Source organism: Danio rerio, chromosome 2 (assembly GCF_049306965.1).
Source record: "Danio rerio strain Tuebingen ecotype United States chromosome 2, GRCz12tu, whole genome shotgun sequence".
Lineage (NCBI taxonomy): Eukaryota > Metazoa > Chordata > Actinopteri > Cypriniformes > Danionidae > Danio > Danio rerio.
The window spans coordinates 4,476,166-4,496,926 of record NC_133177.1 but is presented as its reverse complement, the minus strand read 5'-3'; the positions used below and the strand labels follow the sequence as shown (position 1 = coordinate 4,496,926).

Sequence of the window (20,761 nt, the reverse complement as noted above, 5' to 3'; positions counted from 1 at the left end):
ATATATATATATATATATATATATATATATATATATATATATATATATATATATATATATATATATATATATAATGTAAAAGAAGCATTACCATGTAATGAACCACTAACTATTCCAGCCTATGTTTAACGCAGCGGATGCCCTTCCAGCCACAGATATACAGTATATGTATGTACATGTACATGTATGTACACACACATATGTATGTGTGTGTGTGTGTGTGTGTGTATATAATATAATATAGCTCAGATACAAAAACCTCTAAATGCCATCTAAAATGTGCAAAAAATTTGCAGTTTTCTCAACCTCCTATGTTTATTATTAATTATCCTATGAAATTTTTTGACCTTACAGATGATAAAAATGCCCGATTCATCAACATAAAAGTAAATTTACTGAACCTAGCCACAAGTGCCTGAGAAAAATGTCATATTAGAAGCACTGAAAAAAAAAATATATATATACACATTTGAACTGAAAATTATATCAGAATTTACTAGAGGAATGAATAATTTTGGGAATGAGCATATACAGTTGAAGTCAGAATTATTAGCCCCCCTTTGAATTTTTTTCTTTGCTAAATATTTCCCAAATGATGTTTGACAGAGCAAGGAAATTTTCACAGTATGTCTGATAATATTTTTTCTTCTGGAGAAAGTCTTATTTGTTTTATTTCGGCTCGAATAAAAGCAGTTTTTAATTTTTTTTTAAACACCATTTTAAGGTCAAAGTTATTAGCCTTTTTAAGCTATATTTTTTTTCAATAGTCCAGAACAAACCATCGTTGTACAATACCTTTCCAAATTACCCTAACCTGCCTAGTTAACCTAATTATGTCTTTAAATGTCACTTTATATATATATATATATATATATATATATATATATATATATATATATATATATATATATATATATACATATATACATACATATATATATACGTACACACACACACGTGTGTGTCTTTTTGCGTCAGGTTGCAGTTGGAAGGGCATCCGCTGCGTAATACATATGCTGGAATAGTTGGTGGTTCATTCCCCTGTGGCAACCCCTAATAAATAAAGGACTGAGCCAACTGAAAATGAATTAATATGCCCCATTTTTTCATCTTTGAAAAATATGTTGCATATTTGACATATCTTGTAAATGCAAAATCCAAATACGAACTTGTATGCCAAATTGGTCATTTGCATAAATTTGCATAAATTAGATTTCTACATGGGATGATAATCATTTTATTTTTCATGTTTTGCTGATCATCTACGCCAGATTTACACTTTCAAAAACAAACAGTTCACACAAAATCTGAACACAACTTTTGCTTGATTGGACCGTGATTCAATAATTTGATACCCTGTGTTAAACCATCACGAATCAGTTCACAAATCAGTTCAACCTTATAAGAGCTTTTTTTTTTGCATTTTCTTTTCAAACTTCACATAAAAGGCGTGCAGGTTTAGTGAGCGACGTCCACGCGCTTATAAAACAAACAAACAAACAAACAAAAAAGATCTTAGAGGAAGGGCAAGGCTTCAGTCCTATTACTTTATTGACAAATATATGCATTATTAGAACAACCGTAGCTTCATAAATATGTTTGCGTTTGTCAAGAACTCCTTGACATCTTCCAGTTTCAGAACGATCAATCATTATTTCTTTATTATCTCTCTCTCTCTCTTCAGATCACCACAATCCAATCAAAAACCTCACGTGTGTGTTTCCAGATAGCCGAAGTATCCGTTGGCATCAATATGTACAAATCTACTTCCTCCAACACTGACGGTGCTCCAAAAGTACCAAAAAAGTAGACTCTTCTAAGGCGTCATCCTCAAGAGAAGCATTGATAATCTCCATCAAGGACGTCCCGTATTCCCATTGGTGAATTAAAACAAAACAAAAGTGGAGTATTTGAAAGGAATCAGCCTCAAGATCACCAACACACACCGAAAAACATGCCCTAGAGAGCTGAAGGACGGCGAATGGTCCCCGTGATGCCAGGCTTTAGGCCAAGGCCATGGGGCACCAAGAGTCCCCTCTGACAGAACTGGCCACGTCAGCGCTGGACGTCAAGCCTACATTGGTGTACAGGCTCTCCTGGCCGGGGAACTTTACCATGGAGCCGGTCGTGCCCGGGACATCAACTTGGCCCACAAGTGTTGAAGAGTTGACCTGGATCAGAGCAGAGAATGTCCGTGTGTTATTAAACAAACAATGTTGAAGTTTCTTAGTCTTATTAGTTTTTAGTTTACAATTCTTAGTTGAATCAAATTAACTTTTCTAGTCATTTCAAATTACATCAGTCAAAGTAACTAAAATAGTAAGTTAAATGGTAACACTTTATTTTGATGGTCTATTTGAGTATTAGTAGACTGTCTGCTTAATAATTGTTGATACTGCTCCTTTAACAGACATTTAACTGACTATAAGAAACTTTGCAAGTACATGTCAACTAACACTAATCCCAACCTCAACCCTAATCCTAACCCCAACCTAACAGTCTACTTATAATCTAATAAGAATTATTGAGCATGTAGATGCCATGTAACTTAAACTCAACAAACGGACCATCAAAATACAGTGTGCCCTTAAGAATTGTTGTTGTTACTTTTTGTCATATTTTTTTACAGTGTACACATTTTTGTCATTATAGAATATTGTCTCCTCTGACTCATCCTGAATGTATTATGAGACTTCATGCTGATAAATGCGGATTTTAAAAACCTAAGATTATACACTCACTGATGTTACAGGCACCTGTGTTGACGAAGGACTGTTTTTTGTGCACTCCTCTGAGTTAGAAGACGATGAAGAAGTTGGAGTCATGGGGACCGAGCTGCTGCCTGTGGATCATTTTATTTTACAGTCAGTTAATCTGCATTTGACCACACATGAAGGAATGCTTTTAAATGAACATTATTAAACATACCAGATGATCCTTTCACTTTGCTCAAAGACTTTGGTTTTCTTTTCCTTGTCTGAATGCCTTCTTTCTTCATGGCAAGGGGCCGAGGCACCTAAAACATGATGTTATTTTGTTTAAAATATTCATTTCATTTCATTTCCTTTGGCTTAGTTTCTATTTCAGAAGTCACCACAGTGGAATGAACCACCAACTATTCATAAAGTATACATAAAGTATAAAATAACATAAAGTATATGTTTTACGCAGCGGATGCCCTTTCAGCTGCAACCCAGTACTGGGAAACACCTATACACACTCATACACTACGGCCAATTTAGTTTATTCAATTCACCTGTAGCGCATGTGTTTGGACAGTGGGGGAAACCAGAGCACCTGGAGGAAACCCACACGAACACAGGGAGAACATGCAAACGAATCGTGCTACCCACTGCGCCACTATGATGCCCCTTAATAAAGATGATATTGTTCATATATTGATTATATTATATTTAACTGAATCTATAATGATCCTCTATGTGTACTTATTCCCTTAAAGGCATGTTAAATTCAATTAATTGTAATAAAATATATCGAAAATCCACTAGAAAACATTCAAAGACACTCTCGCTTTTCAAAAGGTCCATTTTTGTTCCTAACAGGTCCTTAAAGGAACATATTAAAAAATAAATGTACACATTTTTACCACAGGTTGAGGTACAGTTGGTTTTATATTCACACAATCTGACTGTCTCCTTAATTATATCATCTCAGATAAGAAGTCTTTGCTAATTCTAAATAGAGAAATCATATTAGCTGTTAATGACTATCAAACAACATTGTTCACACTTAAATAAATAGTGCTAATGTTGTTTGAGTCATACTTGCAAGTGATTTCAGACCGAATATTTAAAATACCATGGTAAACAGCAATATAGGGAGCATGTCAAAAGTTGTCACTGAATGAATGTGTGAATTTAAAACATACCTAACCAATAAAATATATGCAGAATACACAGGAAACCATTCAAATACACTCTTAAATACACTGTCACTTTTCTAAAGGTACATTTTGGTTCCTAACAGGTGCTTAAAGGAACATATTAATACATAAAAAGTGCACTTTTTTTTTACCACAGGTTGAGGAATAGTTGGTTTTCTATTCACACATTCAGACTTTCTCTTTAATTATATCATTTCAGATAAGAAGTCTTTACTAATTCTGAAAAGTGAAATCACATTAGCTGTTAATGACTATCAAAGTACAACATTGTCCACAGTTAAATAAATAGTGCTAATGTTGTTTTGAGGTCATGCTTGCATGCGATTTCAGACCAAATATTCAAAGTAGCATGGTAAACAATATAGGGAGGATGTCACAAGTTGTCACTGAACGAATGTGCGAATTTAAAGCCAACCTGTAACCAATAAAATATATGCAGAATATGTTAGAAACCATTCAAATACACTCTTAAATACTCTGTCACTTTTCTAAAGGTACATTTTTGTTCCTAACAGGTCCTTAAAGGAACATATTAATACATAAATGTTCACATTTTTACCACAGGTTGAGGAAAAGTTGGTTTTATATTCACACATTCTGACTTTCCCCATAATTATACAAGTTCAGATTCTGCAAATTCTGAAAAGTGAAATCATATTAGCAGCCTATGACTATCAAAGTACAACGTTGTTCATAGTTAAATAAATAGTTCTAAAGTTGTTTTGAGTCATCTTGCATGTAATTTCAGACTGAATATTCAAAGTACCATGGTAAACAACAATATAGGGAGCATGTCACAAGTTGTCTGAATGAATTTGTGAATTTAAAGCCAACATAACCAATAAAATATATGCAGAATAAACTAGAAACCATATAAATACACTCTTAAATACACTGTCACTTTTCAAAAGGTACATTTTTGTTCCCAAAAGGTCCTTAAAGGAACATATTAATAGATAAATGTACACATTTTTACCACAGGTTGAGGACAAGTTAGTTTTATATTCACACATTCTGACTTTCTCCTTAATTGTATCATCAAGTTGTCTTCGCTATTCTAAATAGGGAAATCATATTAGCAGTTAACGACAATCAAAGTACAACATCGTCCACAGTTAAATAAATAGTGCTAATGTTGTTTTTCAGGTCATACTTCTATGTGATTTCAGACCGAATATTCAAAATACCATGGTAAAAAACAACATAGGGAGCATGTCACAAGTTGTCACTGATTGTGCAAGTGTAATACCAACTTTACCTAAATACCTCACAGTACATTAAAGGTACAAAAAAAGATGCTAACGTCCACTTGTATTGTACAAAAATGAGCTTTTAAAAAGGCTCCACCCCAGTGGCAGATCTGGTACCTTTATTTCTGAAAGTGTACAAGCTTTAATAGCATTTGTTGTGGAAACTGTTTGAACGGTTTCTATTGATTTCATTTACAGTGTTATTTGATTTATCATTTGAATCATTTGAATACAAATGTTGTTTTGTGTAATATCTAACAGAAGTTTTTTATTTACTTTAACAAAGAATACAAAATCTCATAGAGGTAAAACATAGTATCAAACCAAGTACAATAACAGTAAGCATACATCCTTAAGGGGATTTATTAAGTAAGGAGATAAAAAAAATAATAATAAATTAAAAATTGAAGCACAAGAAACTTAGACATGATATTTCTGAGCACGACAATGTTTAAGTAATCTCAGTGAGGACTAAAGTAGCTTAAACTCATTTAAAAATGTTCAAAGCAAAGGGAGAGTCTCTCCACATGATATTTAGCAATGAAACTATATTCACAATGTGTAATAAGCTAAACCATCAACATAAAACATATTCATTCATTCGTTGATTGTCCTTCGGCTTGGTAAAATATTTATCAGAGGTCGCCACAGTGGAATGAACCGCCAATTATTTTGGCATATGTATAAAACAGAACTAAGTTGGTGTTAAATACAAGGATGTTTGACGCTTTAAAGTCAGCCATTTCTTAACCTGCATGAAATAGAGCAGGTAGGCTATAATACACTATAAAACATACAGGGATTCACACAATTCCTTCAAGTTGTCCCTACACAAATTAAGTTAACCAAGAAAACATTGCTTTTTTGAGTGTCTCCAATATGACTTACCCCGTGTAACTTGGTGTAAAGACCACAGGCGTTGCACACGGGCTCTCCCTCCGCGTTTCTGCGCCACAGTGTTGTGGTGCTCGTCTGACAGTTTGCGCATGACAGTCCGATCCGCCGGGAGGAAGACTGGAGATAAAAGGAATTACAATGACATTAATTGACAGCGATTTATATATTTTTTAAAAAGTGTCCAGGCATGCATTCATCGTGTTATTGTGATCAATTACTGGCGGAATAAATCAATATTGTCGAATAATTGTATTTATTTTACTTATTAAATGGATCATCAATTCCACAAATATTTAAACAATAAAAAACGTTTTTTTATTTAAATATATTTTTTATATGTAACCATCAAACCAGTCTTGCTTAACAAAAGCCAAAAGTATCTTGTATGCAGTGGTGGATTATGGGCAATATGGCCGATCGCCCAGTGTGGCATCTTGCTGGGGGGCAGCACGGAAAGACGATGCAAAAATTCTGGAATTCTGGAATGAATTACTCTCTATCTGCAACCAAAACAAAGCTGGTGCAAACCATTCCCTGCTCTGCTCCCGGTGTGAATCCCGGTTGTTCACATGTGATTCAATAAAATATGCGCCGCTCATGCGCTGTGAAACCGGAGTAACTTTTATGCAGAGGTGTGTTTTCCAAGTCGACAAAACTAAAGTTTATATAATATGATGGTGATCTTATTTTGACTAAGCATGAAGCAGAAAGGAGGGTTAATGAGTCAGGGAGGGAGGTAATAATAACATTAATTCTCGGCCACGAGTCGGGTCTAAGAAAACAGATAATTCCATAAAGCATATTTCTGTTGTATTCTATAGAATTGTCATTAATTTTCATGCAAAATTTTATGCAAAAGTGATCTTAGCATATCAGTCCATTCATTTATGTTATTTAACCTGTTTACAGGGTGTCCGCGGGGTCTTAAAATCTCTTAAATATCCAAAGCTATATTTTAGGCATTAAAAAGTCTGAAATATTGTGTTAGGTGTTTTTTTAAACAGGTCTTATTTTTTTCTTTGTTCATGTATATAAAACGTTTAACATTTTATTTAAATACAGCATTTAATTACTTTCCATACAGTAACATTTGCTTTAAAGTTCTTCATTTGTTTACTGCTAGGGATACTGACCTGACCTATACTATATACTAGAGTAATTGACAGTAATGTTTTGTTCTATTCTTGGTAAGGGTTATAGGGTTTGTGAATGGATATATTTGAAAATTAATAAAAACAATTCTAATTAAATTATTATTCTTGCTGTATTATTAAATGGATTAATTTTTTATCATTTTTTGATAGGGAAAGTGAAAATCTTTTATAACTGGGATATTTGAAAACAAATCCTAAATTTCATTCAAAATTGTCTTAAAAAGTCTTAAATTTACCTTGGTGAAACCTGCAGAAACCCTGATTTAGAGTATAATAATAATAATAATAATAATAATAATAATAATAATAATAATAATAATAGTAATGTCATTCATTTGTAAGAAATATAAGTATATTTATAACAAATTATTAACGGGGCGGGATGTATATGGGGTGGTTTGCCCAGTGTGCCATTTAAACCGCCATTGGTTTGGTTGTATGGGTCAAAAGTCTTAATTTTTCTAGACGATACGCAATATTTTATTTGATTAAACTTATTAGATGGATTATCACTTCCACAAATATTTAAACAATAAAAATAAGATTTATTTTCATGAAATAATAAAGTATAAAGCAGAATTGACAGGTATAAAACAGGTATATTTTGACAATTGCCAAAAGTAGAATGTATGGGTTAAAAGTGTTGATTTAGAAGCAATTCCACAAATATTTAAACAATAAAAATATGATCTATTTTTAAAAAGTGACCACCAAACCAGTCTCATGTTGCACAGGTATATTGTAAAAATAATTGCCAAAAGTACATTGTATGGGTCAAATGTGTTAATTTTTCTATACCATGTTTTAATTTGTTTATTAGGCTACATGGGTCATCAAAAAAATCAATATTTAAACAATAAAAATATGATTTTTTCTGAAAATATTCTATTTTTAATATATGACCACCAAATCAGTCTTTTGTTGAACAGGTATATTTTTAACAATTGCCGAAAGTACGTTGTAACATCAAATGAAGGCTATAGATTTTTCTTTTGTGCCAAAATCATTAGGAAATTAAGTTAAGATCATGTTCCATTAAAATATGTTGTACATTACCTACTGTAAATATATCAAAACTTAATTTTTGATTAATATTATGCATCGCTAAGCACTTAATCGGAAAAATAAAAGGCCATTTCACTTAATATTTATTTATTTATTTATTCATTTATTTAATTTTGAATAGTTGTCAGGCAATAAAATGACACATTGCTGGTTTTGTGGTGCAGATCACATAAAACAAAGTACGTGCGCAGTATCTTTTTTCCCCCCAAGTATATAAACAATAAACGCTTAACGCCTGCAAACGTGTCCAATAAAAATAGCGTTTATTATGGGAGTAGAGCTGTGAAGATGTTCCCAGATAACCTCTGGCTATTGTTTGAAATAAATAGGCAGGAAATTGAGTGGTTGAGTAGCTCGTCGAGCCGGTGCTCACTTACCATGCGCTTCTGAGGTTTAATTAATGGTCGGCTGAGTCCATTCATTTTGCTGTACAGCCCGCAGGCGTTGCAGAGAAAGTGTCCCGTGCCGTCGCGTCTCCACAGCGGGGTGGACATGGAGCCGCAGTTTACGCACTCCCGGCTCTCCACCATCTCCTCCAGCAGATCTGACACACGCAGAAAGCACTCAGTCAATAAATCGCGCATTAATGGCACTTGCAACAGACTAATGGCATTAATGACAAGATGAGATTCACTGTAAAAAATGGTGGGTTCCACACAAACGATTTGCACTGGGACAGCATGGAGGAAATAAGTTAAATTATTCATTTTTACAAATTTAAGTGGATTGGACTTTAAACAATTAAGTTGTCTTCCAAAACAAACCAAGAATTGTGTTGTCGCCGCTCACTTCAAACAGCAAACGCCATTTTTTTGATTGAGGGTTTCTCATTAAATTTCTGCGTATGGCGAATTTGCACCATGTATGTTGTTGGATAATCGTCGATATTTTTATTCTAATTGACATTACTAAAATGGATAACGCAATGTTAGGCTATATAGAAATAGTAATATCTAACTTCGTTAACATAGGCTACCTACAAAGGCAACATGTAACTTTAAATTGTCACTAAACAATTAACAAGGCTACACAATTATCTACTTGTGGTATTAAAGGATAACAATTGTATAAATTTTACACGTATTTTATACGTATTTTTATGCTATTTTTATTTTAAAGCAGTCTATTGTATTGACTTTTTTTTTTGGCGGAGAATTTCAGAGCACAAAAATGGAAAGCTTTAAAAGAGACTTTTTTATAGAAAAGTGGTCAATAAAAAGATCTAAACTAGTGTTTTAAAAGTTTCTACAACCATATAGTTATATTCAGAAAAATACAGTCCGATATTCCACCTGTTGCTAAACAAAAGAGAAGATACATTACCATTTTTTTTCAATTACTCATTTGTTTCTTTTATTTAATAATTAAATTTGCGCAATATAAGTCAAAACTACTTTAATTAAATATATTTAATAATCAACTTTAAAATTGTATATATATATATATATATATATATATATATATATATATATATATATATATATATATATATATATATATATGAAGAGTTCAGATGCAAAAACCTCCAAGTACATCAAAAACCTCCATCTGTAATTTTCTACTACAATCATTATTTTTCTAAGCCTCTTATGTTTATGTGAAGTTATTTCATGTTGAAAGCGATGAAAACAACTCATTATTTACCATAAAAGTAAAATTTCTGAACCAAGACATACAAGCCTAAGAAAAAAATGGCAATATTAGAAGAAACTTTCAGGTGACACAGAGTTTTTTTTTTTTTTGCATCTGAACTCGACATACATTTAATGTTAATAATTAAAAAATATAAAATTAAAATAGTTTCGACTAGTTAATACGCAAAATAAATCATATATATATATATATATATATATATATATATATATATATATATATATATATATATATATATATATATATATATATATATAATTATTATATTAAATTATCTTATATTATTAATATTATCATAATGGCCGTTCAAGTATATATTTATTATTATTTATGCATTTATTATTATTATTATAAGTAGTAGTAGTAGTAGTAGTAGAAGTATTAGTATTATTATTACACCATTATTATTATTATTATTATTATTATTATTATTATTATTATTTAATTTCATAGTCAGAAATATACAGCACATATACTCTGTGTGATGATCAGCGACAGCTCACCTCCGTTGGGGCCCCTGATGGCCAGCGGTGCGCTTCGGGATTGCAGTGAGTGCAGCATGGAGTTCTCGAAGGGTCCCGCGGGCCACGCCGCCGGTAGCTGTGAGAGCTGCGGTGTGACATACGGAGGGTACGGGCTCGGGTAAGATCCACTTATCGGTCTTGAAAGGTACTGGTCGCGACTGTTTACATTCAGAGGAGTAGTGTAGCTGGTATCCCTCGATGTGCCGTTATTCATCGGCGGACTTGGGGAGTAGTGGAACCGGTTGGAGGTATGCGGGCTTCCAGTGCTGTAGGACGGGCTCTCGGGCGCGGGCTGAGACCACACCGAGTGACTGCTCACCGCGTGGCTCGGCTGTGTTGACACGCCGGGTGGCAGGTAAGACAAATTCGGTATCATCGTTCCAACGCGAGACGTAGGCACATAAACGGGAGAAGTGGGGTTGGAGTGCATGTAACCGGCCGACGGCGTGTCGTTATAACCGGCCTGGCTCTGGGCCGCCGCGATGGCCAGGGTCTGATACATGTCGGTAGGGTCCACAATGAGGCCTCCCTTATGCGTCTCCCTGGGGTGTCCACCTGAGATGATGAGTTTGTTGCCCTGGTCTAAATCCGTGAAGAGTGTAACGTCGTCAGAACTGGGCAGGGCGTTGTTAGGATGCCCGAAGTGGACGTAGGAGTGTAGGGGCCTGCCCTCCGCGCGACGGGATCCCACCGGGTCCAGGTGAGTCGGCGCCGGGGATCTCAGCCGGTCCCTCCGGTCAGTGTTCAGGTAGCTTTGCTCAGCCGGAGACCCTGGGCTGCTGCTGCTGGACACTTCGCGCTTGACCATGGACCAGCTGTTATCACCCAGGTCCATCCAGGATCCCTTTTATATCTCACAGTGTGTGGAAAATGAAGAGTGCACTGAAAAAAATAACATATATAAATGTCGGAAATAAATAAAGGCTTAACAAAGAGAGAGTTAAACACACAAAAAGATCACAACGATATGTCCAAGAAAACCGAAGAGGGGCTTAAATCATTATGAAAAAAAAATTATTTAAAAAAATCTAATTATTAAAGTACCTTTTAAAATGCTGTTTGACATTTTAGCACTACATCTTTTATTATTTGCGCAGTTTTTGAAGGAAATCCATGTTCTCATTTTACACATGAAGGCATTAGTTTCTCACAAGCGCGTAATGGTCATTTTAAAACTTACTCGGGAAATTTATGATTTTTGTGTCGTCTTGTAATGTCCTAAATTGAAAGTTGAACTGCGTGACATGAATGACTGAGCACAAATGGACTATATTCCCAGAAAACACATGCGCACGCACACACACCCCATACAGGGTTTTACGCTGAAGATCTGAATCCATCCGTGTCGTGAGTCCGTCCTCCCTCTTCATGTAGCCTCATCATAATTACCCCAAAAAACACCCAACGTAACAGATAGGAAACAAAACGTAATATGTCTTTGCAGAAAAGAGATAACCACTTGATAAGACCCACAACAGATAAGAGAGAGAGAGAGAGAGGCAGGGTAAAAAATACTCGAAATGATTTCGGCTCTCCTCAACTGGCACTGAACTCAGCACCAACACCAGATGTTTGACAGGAGCCCGGGAAGACATTTATAACCAAGACGAGGGAAGAAAAAGTCACCACTGACCTATTGGTGGTTTGCCATAAGTTGGTGTTCGCAGGATCCAGCGGTTCTGTGGTTGCAGGACTTGGAGAACTATTAGGACTGAAAGTTCTCCGTTGACTCGTGACGATGGTTAAGAGAGGAGGCGCCTTTTAGGCTCCGGGCCTCTGATTGGACTCCAGCTTGAGCAAACACATCTGCTCGATAGGGGAGCTGCTCTTCACTTTCCACCTTACTTACTTTTCAAGTCCTTGATGTCGAATGGAAAATGCGAGTCTAAGAAATCTAACCGAGTTTTCGCGTGAAGGAGGACCGTATTTAAATGCGTCAGCGGATTTATTAGGACAAGTTAAGTCTATTTTCGCTACGAAATTACTTAAAGATGGACGAACTGTTATTTAAAGCGTCATTTGCACAGCTTAAATACCGGAGCACTTATATGCTGTGTTATGTTGCAATCTGAAATGCTTTTCGATAACTAAAATCTGATCGATTCATATATTAAACCATGCGTAATGAATGATGGGCTATTTCAAACTAAAATGGGCAAAATAAGGACAAACCGGGATTAATTTGGTCCTATAATTTAAATAATATATCTCAGCTGTATATTTACCCCACTATTTAATTAAAATGTCCCCGCATTTTAAAATGCTAAGTAATAAATGGTGAGTTATTTCAAACTAAATTAGGCAAAAAATTGACAAACCCAAATGTTGGGATACATTTGATCCTATAAACTAAATAATAATAATAATAATAATAATAATAATAATAATAATAATAATAATATTTATATATATCCCAACAGTACATATTTACCCCAAAATATAGTTTAAATAACCCAACATTTAGAGTGTAAAAATGCTAGGTAAATATGATTGGTTATTGCAAACTAAAATGGACAAATATGGACAAACCACAAACGTTGGGATAAATTTGGTCCCGTAAATTACATAATAATAAAACACCATATCCCAGCAGTATTTACCCCAAAATATAGTAGAAATAACCCAGCATTTTTGAGTGCATAATTGCGTAGCAATAAAAAATGGGTTATTTCAAACTAAAATGGGCAAACTATGGACACAACCTAAAGTTAATAAATAATCATAATAAATTTGGTCCTATACATTAAATAATAATAAACATTATACAGTACATATTTTACCCCAATATTTAAAATAAAGCATTGCTTTAAATTTGGTCTATAAATTGATCCCAAAAATATTTAACCCAGAAGTCCATATTTTTGTCTATATTATTGGACTGCTGGGTTAAGTATTTTGAATTCAATTTATTGACCAATTTTAAAGCAATGCTTGTACATAATTTGCACACAATTTGGTGGAACTGACATCATTTTCACACTAAAAATACTGGGTTATTCCCGATAAATATTGGGGTAAAGATGTACAAAAATAACTGCTGGCTTATAATTTTTATTATCATTTAATTTATGGAACCAAATTCATCCCAACGTGTGTGTTTGTTGATCATTTTAGTTTGAAATAACCCATCATTTATTACCCATAATTTAAAATATATGTCGATTTTAGTTAGCATTTCAGACAGCAATATAACACAGCATATAATCTGTTTTAAATACAATTTGTGTTGAAATAACCCAGCAGTTCTGTTTAGAGTGTAAGAGTAAATCACGACTGATGAAATCACTTCTAGCAGTTTTGATGTCTGTGCATATGCAAATCAGGGTCGTTTGCTAATTAGCTCATCTAAGACGATGGGGCATCGTTTAGGATTGTAAAAGATCCTGCACAAACAACCAGCGGGCAACAGGCATTACTGAGTGCTTGACTTTGAACCGCCGATAATGCGTTCAAGCAGAATATACATTGTGTAGTGACCTGATCAGGTATTGGAGGATGACAATTAGATTAATCATGTCGCGATTGAGCTCTCTGACTGTTGTTAGTCAGTTTATTCGGTGACCTACTAGGTTATTATATTTTAACATAGTTGAGTACACTGTATTAAAACCTTAATGTTTTCAGCTGAATCAGTTTACCTTATGAGTCTATCGATCTTGTATTATATTAATCCGACTTAAATCAGCTTGTGTGGCTTATAATATTACGTTAGAACATGATTAACTTAGTTTAATTAGTTACAATGAACTAAAAATACATGCTGTCATAACTAATTGATCGCATTTTTTTCACAGTGTAAATTGCTGTGTATAAATTATATAACACTGATTTTTAATTGTGTTTTCAAAATTGCCATTGCTTTATTTGTTTTTTTTAAATATGCATTTGTAGTATTTATATACCCTACAACTCTTTCTCGTTGAAATTGTGAAGGAAAATCGTGTGCAGTGCAAAATTGCATTAAAAACACAGTCACGCATTGGAGCTTTTATCTATATTTATCTCTGTAGAAACGCTGTCCAGACAGTTTGACAGGAGTGTGTGTCTGTGTGTGTGTGAATGCATGAGTCTGCATTGTGTCCTGCCATCATATGTGTGTCTGTCTCTTCTAATAATGGAGGTAAATCAAATTATCAGCCTTCTTTTTTGTAGAAAGAGAGAGAAAAACACTGTTTAAAATTCGCGTTTAGGTAGAAAGTGTATTGACATATAGCTAAATAATCTAGGCTATATAAATAATTCTTTAAATTTAAAGGCTTTCATTTTTATTAAATTAAATTAAAAAGCAGTGCTTACACAAAATAATAATACAATTTCGGCGGTTCATTCCGCTGTGGGCACCCCTGATAATTAAAGGGACTAAGCCGAAGGAACATGAATGAATGAATAAATTATATTTATTTAGCTATTTTACCAAAACACAAATTAGACTTTCCCTTTGGCATTTCATATATTAAAGGTACATTAATGCTATATTAAATATTGTGAGCATAGCTTTTATTTAAAGTTTCGTCACTTCTTTTTATATTAAAGTTTTTTTTTTTCTGAAACCTGATTTAATGATCAAAATAAACATGTTAAAGATCTTAACACGGCATTTACCGAAATCACAGCATTCAGTTATTTACGGGAATGAATGGTTTCCCCTGGTATATATACAATATGTTATACTAGGCTATTTATTGCGTTCTAGGCCACTACAAAGAGAGTCTTTATCAGGCTGCCTGCATGTACTTTGACCTCACAATGTAAAACGAATTCAACGAACACAATAGAGACACAATGTCTGCGCCAGAATGATCTCATGAGCAAATACCATCGATCAATGCTGCTGCGAAAATGCAAATTATTTATTCTTAATTCTAATAATAATAGGCAAATAAATAAATAAATAATAACAACAAAAACAACAACAACAACAACAACAACAGCAACAACAACTATTATTATTATTATTATTATTATTATTATTATTATTATTATTATTATTATCATTATTATTATTAATGTTATTATTATTAATGTTATTATTATTATTATTATTATTATTATTATTATTATTATTATTATTATTAAATTGTGTTTACACGTACTGAGTTGCGGCTGGAAATGCTGGAATAGTTGGTGGTTCATTCCGTTGTGACGACCGCTGACTAATAAAGAGACTAAGATAAAAAAAATGAATAAATTAATTAGACTATTATTATTATTATTATTATTATTATTATTATTAAATTGTGTTTCCCAGTACTGAGTTGCTGCTGGAATAGTTAGTGGTTCATTCCGTTGTGGTGACCCCTGATTAATAAAGAGACTAAGCCAAAAAGAAAATGAATGAATGAATTAGACTATAATTATTATTATTATTATTATTATTATTATTATTATTATTATTATTATTATTAAATTGTGTTTCCCAGTACCGAGTTGCTGCTGGAATAGTTGGTGGTTCATTCCGTTGTGGTGACCCCTGATTAATAAAGGGACTAAGCCGAAAAGAAAATGAATAAATTAATTAGGCTTCTATTGTTATTATTATTATTATTATTATTATTATTATTATTATTATTATTATTATTATTATTATTATTATTGTTATTATTATTATCATTAAATTGTGTTTCCCAGCATACTGAGTAGCGGCCGGAAGGTCATCCACTGCAAATGCTGGAATAGTTGGTGGTTCATTCCATTGTGGCGACCTCTGATAAAATAAAGGGACTAAGCCGAAAAAGAAACGAATTTATTAATGAACTAAAATTGTGTTTTTTGTAGTCTATATTACTTTTAAAGGAAGACTTTTACTCAGAAAATAAAATTTTTGTGCTGCTCTTATTAATTAAAATGAGCTGAATAAACTCAATTCGCCATTTTTGTTTAATGTTCAATCCACTAAAATTTGTAAACACAATTGAGTTAATTTAATTTGTGTCGGGTGCCCAGCATGTTACAGTGTTTATCGAATTAAATAGCCCGCAAAATTAGCTAAATAGTTTTTAAATCCTTTCCCAGTACTTGGTTGCAACTGGAAGGGCATCCGCTGTGTAAAACATATGCTGGATAAGTTGGTGGTTCATTCCGCTGTGGCAAACCCTGCTGAATAAGGCCTAAGCCGAAGGAAAATGAATTAATAAGTTGTTGTCCATTTATTATCTGATAATTACCGCCAGAAAAAAGCTCATAATTCAGCGGTGCCATTAGATTATCTCCGTGTGATTAGACATGTGCAGCGGAGTAAAGGTAAGAATGTTTGCGATTGTTCAGCGCCATATTAGATATTTGCTTATGGCTCATCAGGTTGCTTCAGACAATGTTTCTTGTAGAGCAATCATTGCTAGATTCGTTTGCTTTGTGTTGTACACCACTAAAGTTGTTCCCGCGTGAATGATGATGAAGCGATCAAATAGTCATTACCTCTGGTGATATATTGTAAGTCAGGTGGGTGTTAGCCTTTTTTCACTGGAAGAACAGTCATTGCATGTGAACAGGAAGTCACCAGTGTTTAAGTAACAGAACAAAATTATATAGACTATAGGTTCGATCTAATCTTAAGATGCTAAAATATCTCAATTTATCTAAAAACAAAATTGGATTTAGGTAAACGAAAATACACAGACTGCGGGGTTAAATCATCACAATTAATGTTCAGTTAAAATAAATTGTCTATAGGCCCTATCTAAGATTTAACTATTGAAAATTCACAAAATATTTAAAATTGTGATCATTTAGGCTACTCAACTTCCTCTGTTAAACACAAAAGAAGATATTTAGTAAAATGTTGGAAACCCGGTAACCATTGATTTCCATAATATTTCGTTTTTCCTACTATGGAAGTCAATAGTTACCAGCTCTAACATTCTTTAAAACATCGTCCTTTGTGTTCAACAGAAGAAAAAAAAACTAGTAAATGTTTGATTAATAGTATTTTCATTTTTGGAATAAAATGCCCCTTAAAAGTCTATATAATCTGTGTAAAGGCAAATTTACACTGCTAAGGTGGCACGGAAGCTGCTTTTGGTGAATTTACACAGACTGCAGTGTAACATGATCATAGTGTTCAATTAAAAGAAATTATCTATACCATATCCAACATTTAACAAATAGTTTAACAGAATATTTAAAGCCGTGATCATTTGCTTAACATTACAATCCTATTTCTTCTGTTACACATAAAAGAAGGTACTTTGTAAAATGTTAGAAACCAGTAACCATTGACTTCCACAATATTAATTTTTAATAAAATGAAAGTCAGTAGTTACCAGCTCTAACATTTTTTAATAAAGGGACTAAGCCGAAAAGAATATGAATGAATGAGTTGGCGGTTCATTCCGCTGTGGCAATTTCTGAAGTAAAGACTAAGCCAAAGAAACTTAAATGAAAATAATATTTAAAATTGGCCGTAGTGTATGTGTTCGTGTGTAAATGAGTGTGTATGGGTGTTTCCTAGTACTGGGTTGCAGCTGGAAGGGCATTCGCTGTGTAAAACATATGCTGGAATAGTTGGTGTTTCATTCCGCTGTGGCAACCCCAGATTAATAAATGGACTATGTTGAAAAGAAAATGAATGAATGAATGAATGAATGAACGAATGAATAAATGAGTGAGTGAATGAATGAATGAATGAGTTGACAGTTCATTCCGCTGTGGCAATTTCTGAAATAGAGAGTAAGCCAAAGAAAATTAAACGAAAATAATATTTAGAATTGGACGTAGTGTATGAGTTTGTGTGTAAATGAGTGTGTATGGGTGTTTCCCAGCACAGGGTTGCAGCTGGAAGGGCATTCGCTGTGTAAAACATATGCTGGAATAGTTGGCGGTTCATTCCGCTGTGGCGACCCCAGATTAACAAAGGGACTAAGCCGAAAAAGAAAATTAGTGAATAAATGAGTTGGCGGTTCATTCCATTGTGGCGATTTCTGTAACTGAAACTAAGCCAAAGGAAATTAAATGAAATATTATTTAAAATTGGCCATAGTGTATGAGTGTATGTGTGAATGAGATTGTATGGGTGTTTCCTAGTACTGGGTTGCAGCTGGAAGGGCATTCGCTGTGTAAAACTTATGCTGGAATAGCTGGCGGTTCATTCCACTGTGGCGACCCCAGATTAATAAAGGGACTAAGCCGAAAATAAAATTATTGAATGAGTTGGCGGTTCATTCCGCTGTGGCGATGGAATTAAAAGATGAAATGAATGAACATAAAACTCAACGAAATCTCAAAAACTGTGTTGTTTCAGCTCATTTTAAATGAGTAGTTTGGATAAAGTGCGCACTTACTTAAGCAACATTATAAACAAAACCAATCTTTTCTTCAAAACTCCTACATTCGAGTATCTCAGCCCTGTTCCTACTGCATTAAAATGTGCCCTATTTACTTATGGTTTATGGCTGGATGTTATGCTCTTTACGCCTGGCACAGCCTTCTCCAGCAGGACTAAAGCCAGAGACTGTCATCTGCGGAGAGAGACAGACGCATGTATGTGGCTGTTTGCAATAGTAGATGATTAAACAAGAAGGTGTAAAAGCAACCTTTGTGTGTGTGCGTGTGTGTGTGTGTGTCTGTGTGCGTGTGTGCGTGTGTGTGTGTGTGTGTGTGTGTGTGTGTGTGTGGGAGAGGCCTTCAGTTGTAAACGTGTTAACCTTCTCTGGTCACACCCTGCTGGAGTCATGAGATTCACAGATCTGTTTCGCGTTTTTAATACTGACAGTCATTCGGTGGAAATACAGAAGCTCAGTAGAGGGGAAGTTGAAGTTCAAAAGAGCAGTGACACCATGATAATGATGTTAAATTATGGCTATTTTAAGCACAACGCTGCTTTCAAATTTTAAGTTGAGTCAAGCTGACTTTACAAGCGGGTTCAACTTGTGTTGCGTTACGCCTTCTTAAAGGGATAGTACAGCTAAAAATGCAAATTCTGGCATCATTTAACATCACATTTGAGTGGTCTTAGACATTGATGAGTTTCTTGTTCTGTTGAACACGAAAGAAAATAGGTAGCGGCATGGTGGTTAGCATTGCCACCTCACAACAAGAAGGTCACTGGTTCCAGTCTCAGCTGGGCCAGTTGGCATTTCTGTTTGCATGTTCTGTGTTGGCGTGGTTTTCCTCCGTGTGCTTCGGTTTCCCCCACAGTCCAAACACATGCGCTATAGGTGAATTGGATAAACGAAATTAGCCGTATTGTTTGAGTGTGAATCAGTGTGTATGGGTGTTTGTAGCTGGAAGGGCATCCGCTGTGTAAAACATATGCTGGATAAGTTGGTGGTTCATTAAGCTGTAGGGAACCCTGATGATAAAAAGGAAGTAAACCGAAGGAAAATGAATGAATGAAAAGAAGATATTGTGAAGAATGTTGCCATTGATGTTTGTAGTAGGAATAAAAAAACCATGAAGGTCTTTGTTTTGTGTGTAACAGAAGAAAGAAAGTCAAGTAAAGTTGAGTTGAGGAAAGATGAGTAATAATGAATTTCTGAATGAACAAACCCTTTAAAACATCTTTCATCATTTCATGATGTGAGCCATTATTATTATTATTATTATTATTATTATTATTATTATTATTATTATTATACCTATTATTATCCTAAGTCAATATTATGATAACTAAGCACATTTACCATCTAAATTGCAAAAATATATAACATGAATTAAAAAATTATTTATATATATGTGTGTGTGTGTGTGTGTGTGTGTGTGTGTGTGTGTGTGTATGCGTGTGTGTTCGTGTATGTGTTTTTGTGACATATCAGGACACAAATTTGTATAATGACATGGGTATGACACAGGTTTAACAAAGAGGAGGTGAAATATGAGGACACTGGTGACGCCCTCATTTCTCAAAATGCTTATAAATCACATAGGATGAGTTTTTTCAGAGAGTAAAGCTGCACACAATCTCCTGTGATAGTTGGGTTTAGGGGTAGGGTGGGGTGAGGGCAATTTAAAATATTCAAATCCATAAATAATCCATAAATAAATCCATAATCCATAAATAATCCATAAATCCATTTAATCCATAAAATCCATAAATAAAAAATAAAAAATTTTCTTTTTTTGTGATTTTCTACCATCTTTGGAATGAAAAAAAGTCTACAATTTAGAGTTTTTACCTTTTTTTTTTTTTTATTTTACAGCATGTCGACTGTAGTGGACCACAGGACCATTTTAGTTCAAAACGACCGCACGCAGATGACAAAACTGTACAGAATATGGTTGTAAAGGGATATTAATCCAATATTAATGTAACAAAAACAAAACAAAAGCCATTTTTTCCATTTGTACTGAAATTCCTGAAACAGTTTAGTATGAAAGAGA

General features: G+C 34.0%; 1 protein-coding gene across 6 annotated transcripts; it reads right to left on the bottom strand.

Moving 5' to 3' along the window:
* Window positions 1-1,221: 1,221 nt before the first annotated feature.
* Window positions 1,222-12,160, bottom strand: gata6 (GATA binding protein 6). Of its 6 annotated transcripts, none has more exons than XM_017358955.3 (7): window positions 11,492-12,160; window positions 10,427-11,329; window positions 8,648-8,814; window positions 6,043-6,168; window positions 2,929-3,016; window positions 2,742-2,842; window positions 1,222-2,171 (listed from the first exon to the last, which is right to left on the bottom strand). In XM_017358955.3, exons 2-7 carry the CDS (start codon window positions 11,280-11,282, stop codon window positions 2,004-2,006), a joined length of 1,506 nt encoding a protein of 501 aa, XP_017214444.1. In that variant the 5' UTR covers window positions 11,283-11,329; window positions 11,492-12,160; the 3' UTR covers window positions 1,222-2,003. The 6 variants fall into 6 exon arrangements, with proteins under 6 accessions (XP_017214444.1, XP_073776851.1, XP_073776848.1 ...); XM_073920750.1 differs by having other exon boundaries at window positions 2,757-2,842; XM_073920747.1 differs by having other exon boundaries at window positions 2,757-2,842; window positions 11,628-12,160.
* Window positions 12,161-20,761: the final 8,601 nt, after the last annotated feature.

Excerpts from the sequence above, each read along its gene's own strand:
- gata6 (XM_017358955.3), bottom strand. The coding sequence starts at position 11,282 with ATGGACCTGGGTGATAACAGCTGGTCCATGGTCAAGCGCGAAGTGTCC. Across the intron at positions 2,843-2,928 it reads CAAAGTGAAAGGATCATCTG|GCAGCAGCTCGGTCCCCATG; the intron begins GTATGTTTAATA and ends AATGATCCACAG. Across the intron at positions 2,172-2,741 it reads CACAGGTGCCTGTAACATCA|GTCAACTCTTCAACACTTGT; the intron begins GTGAGTGTATAA and ends GCTCTGATCCAG.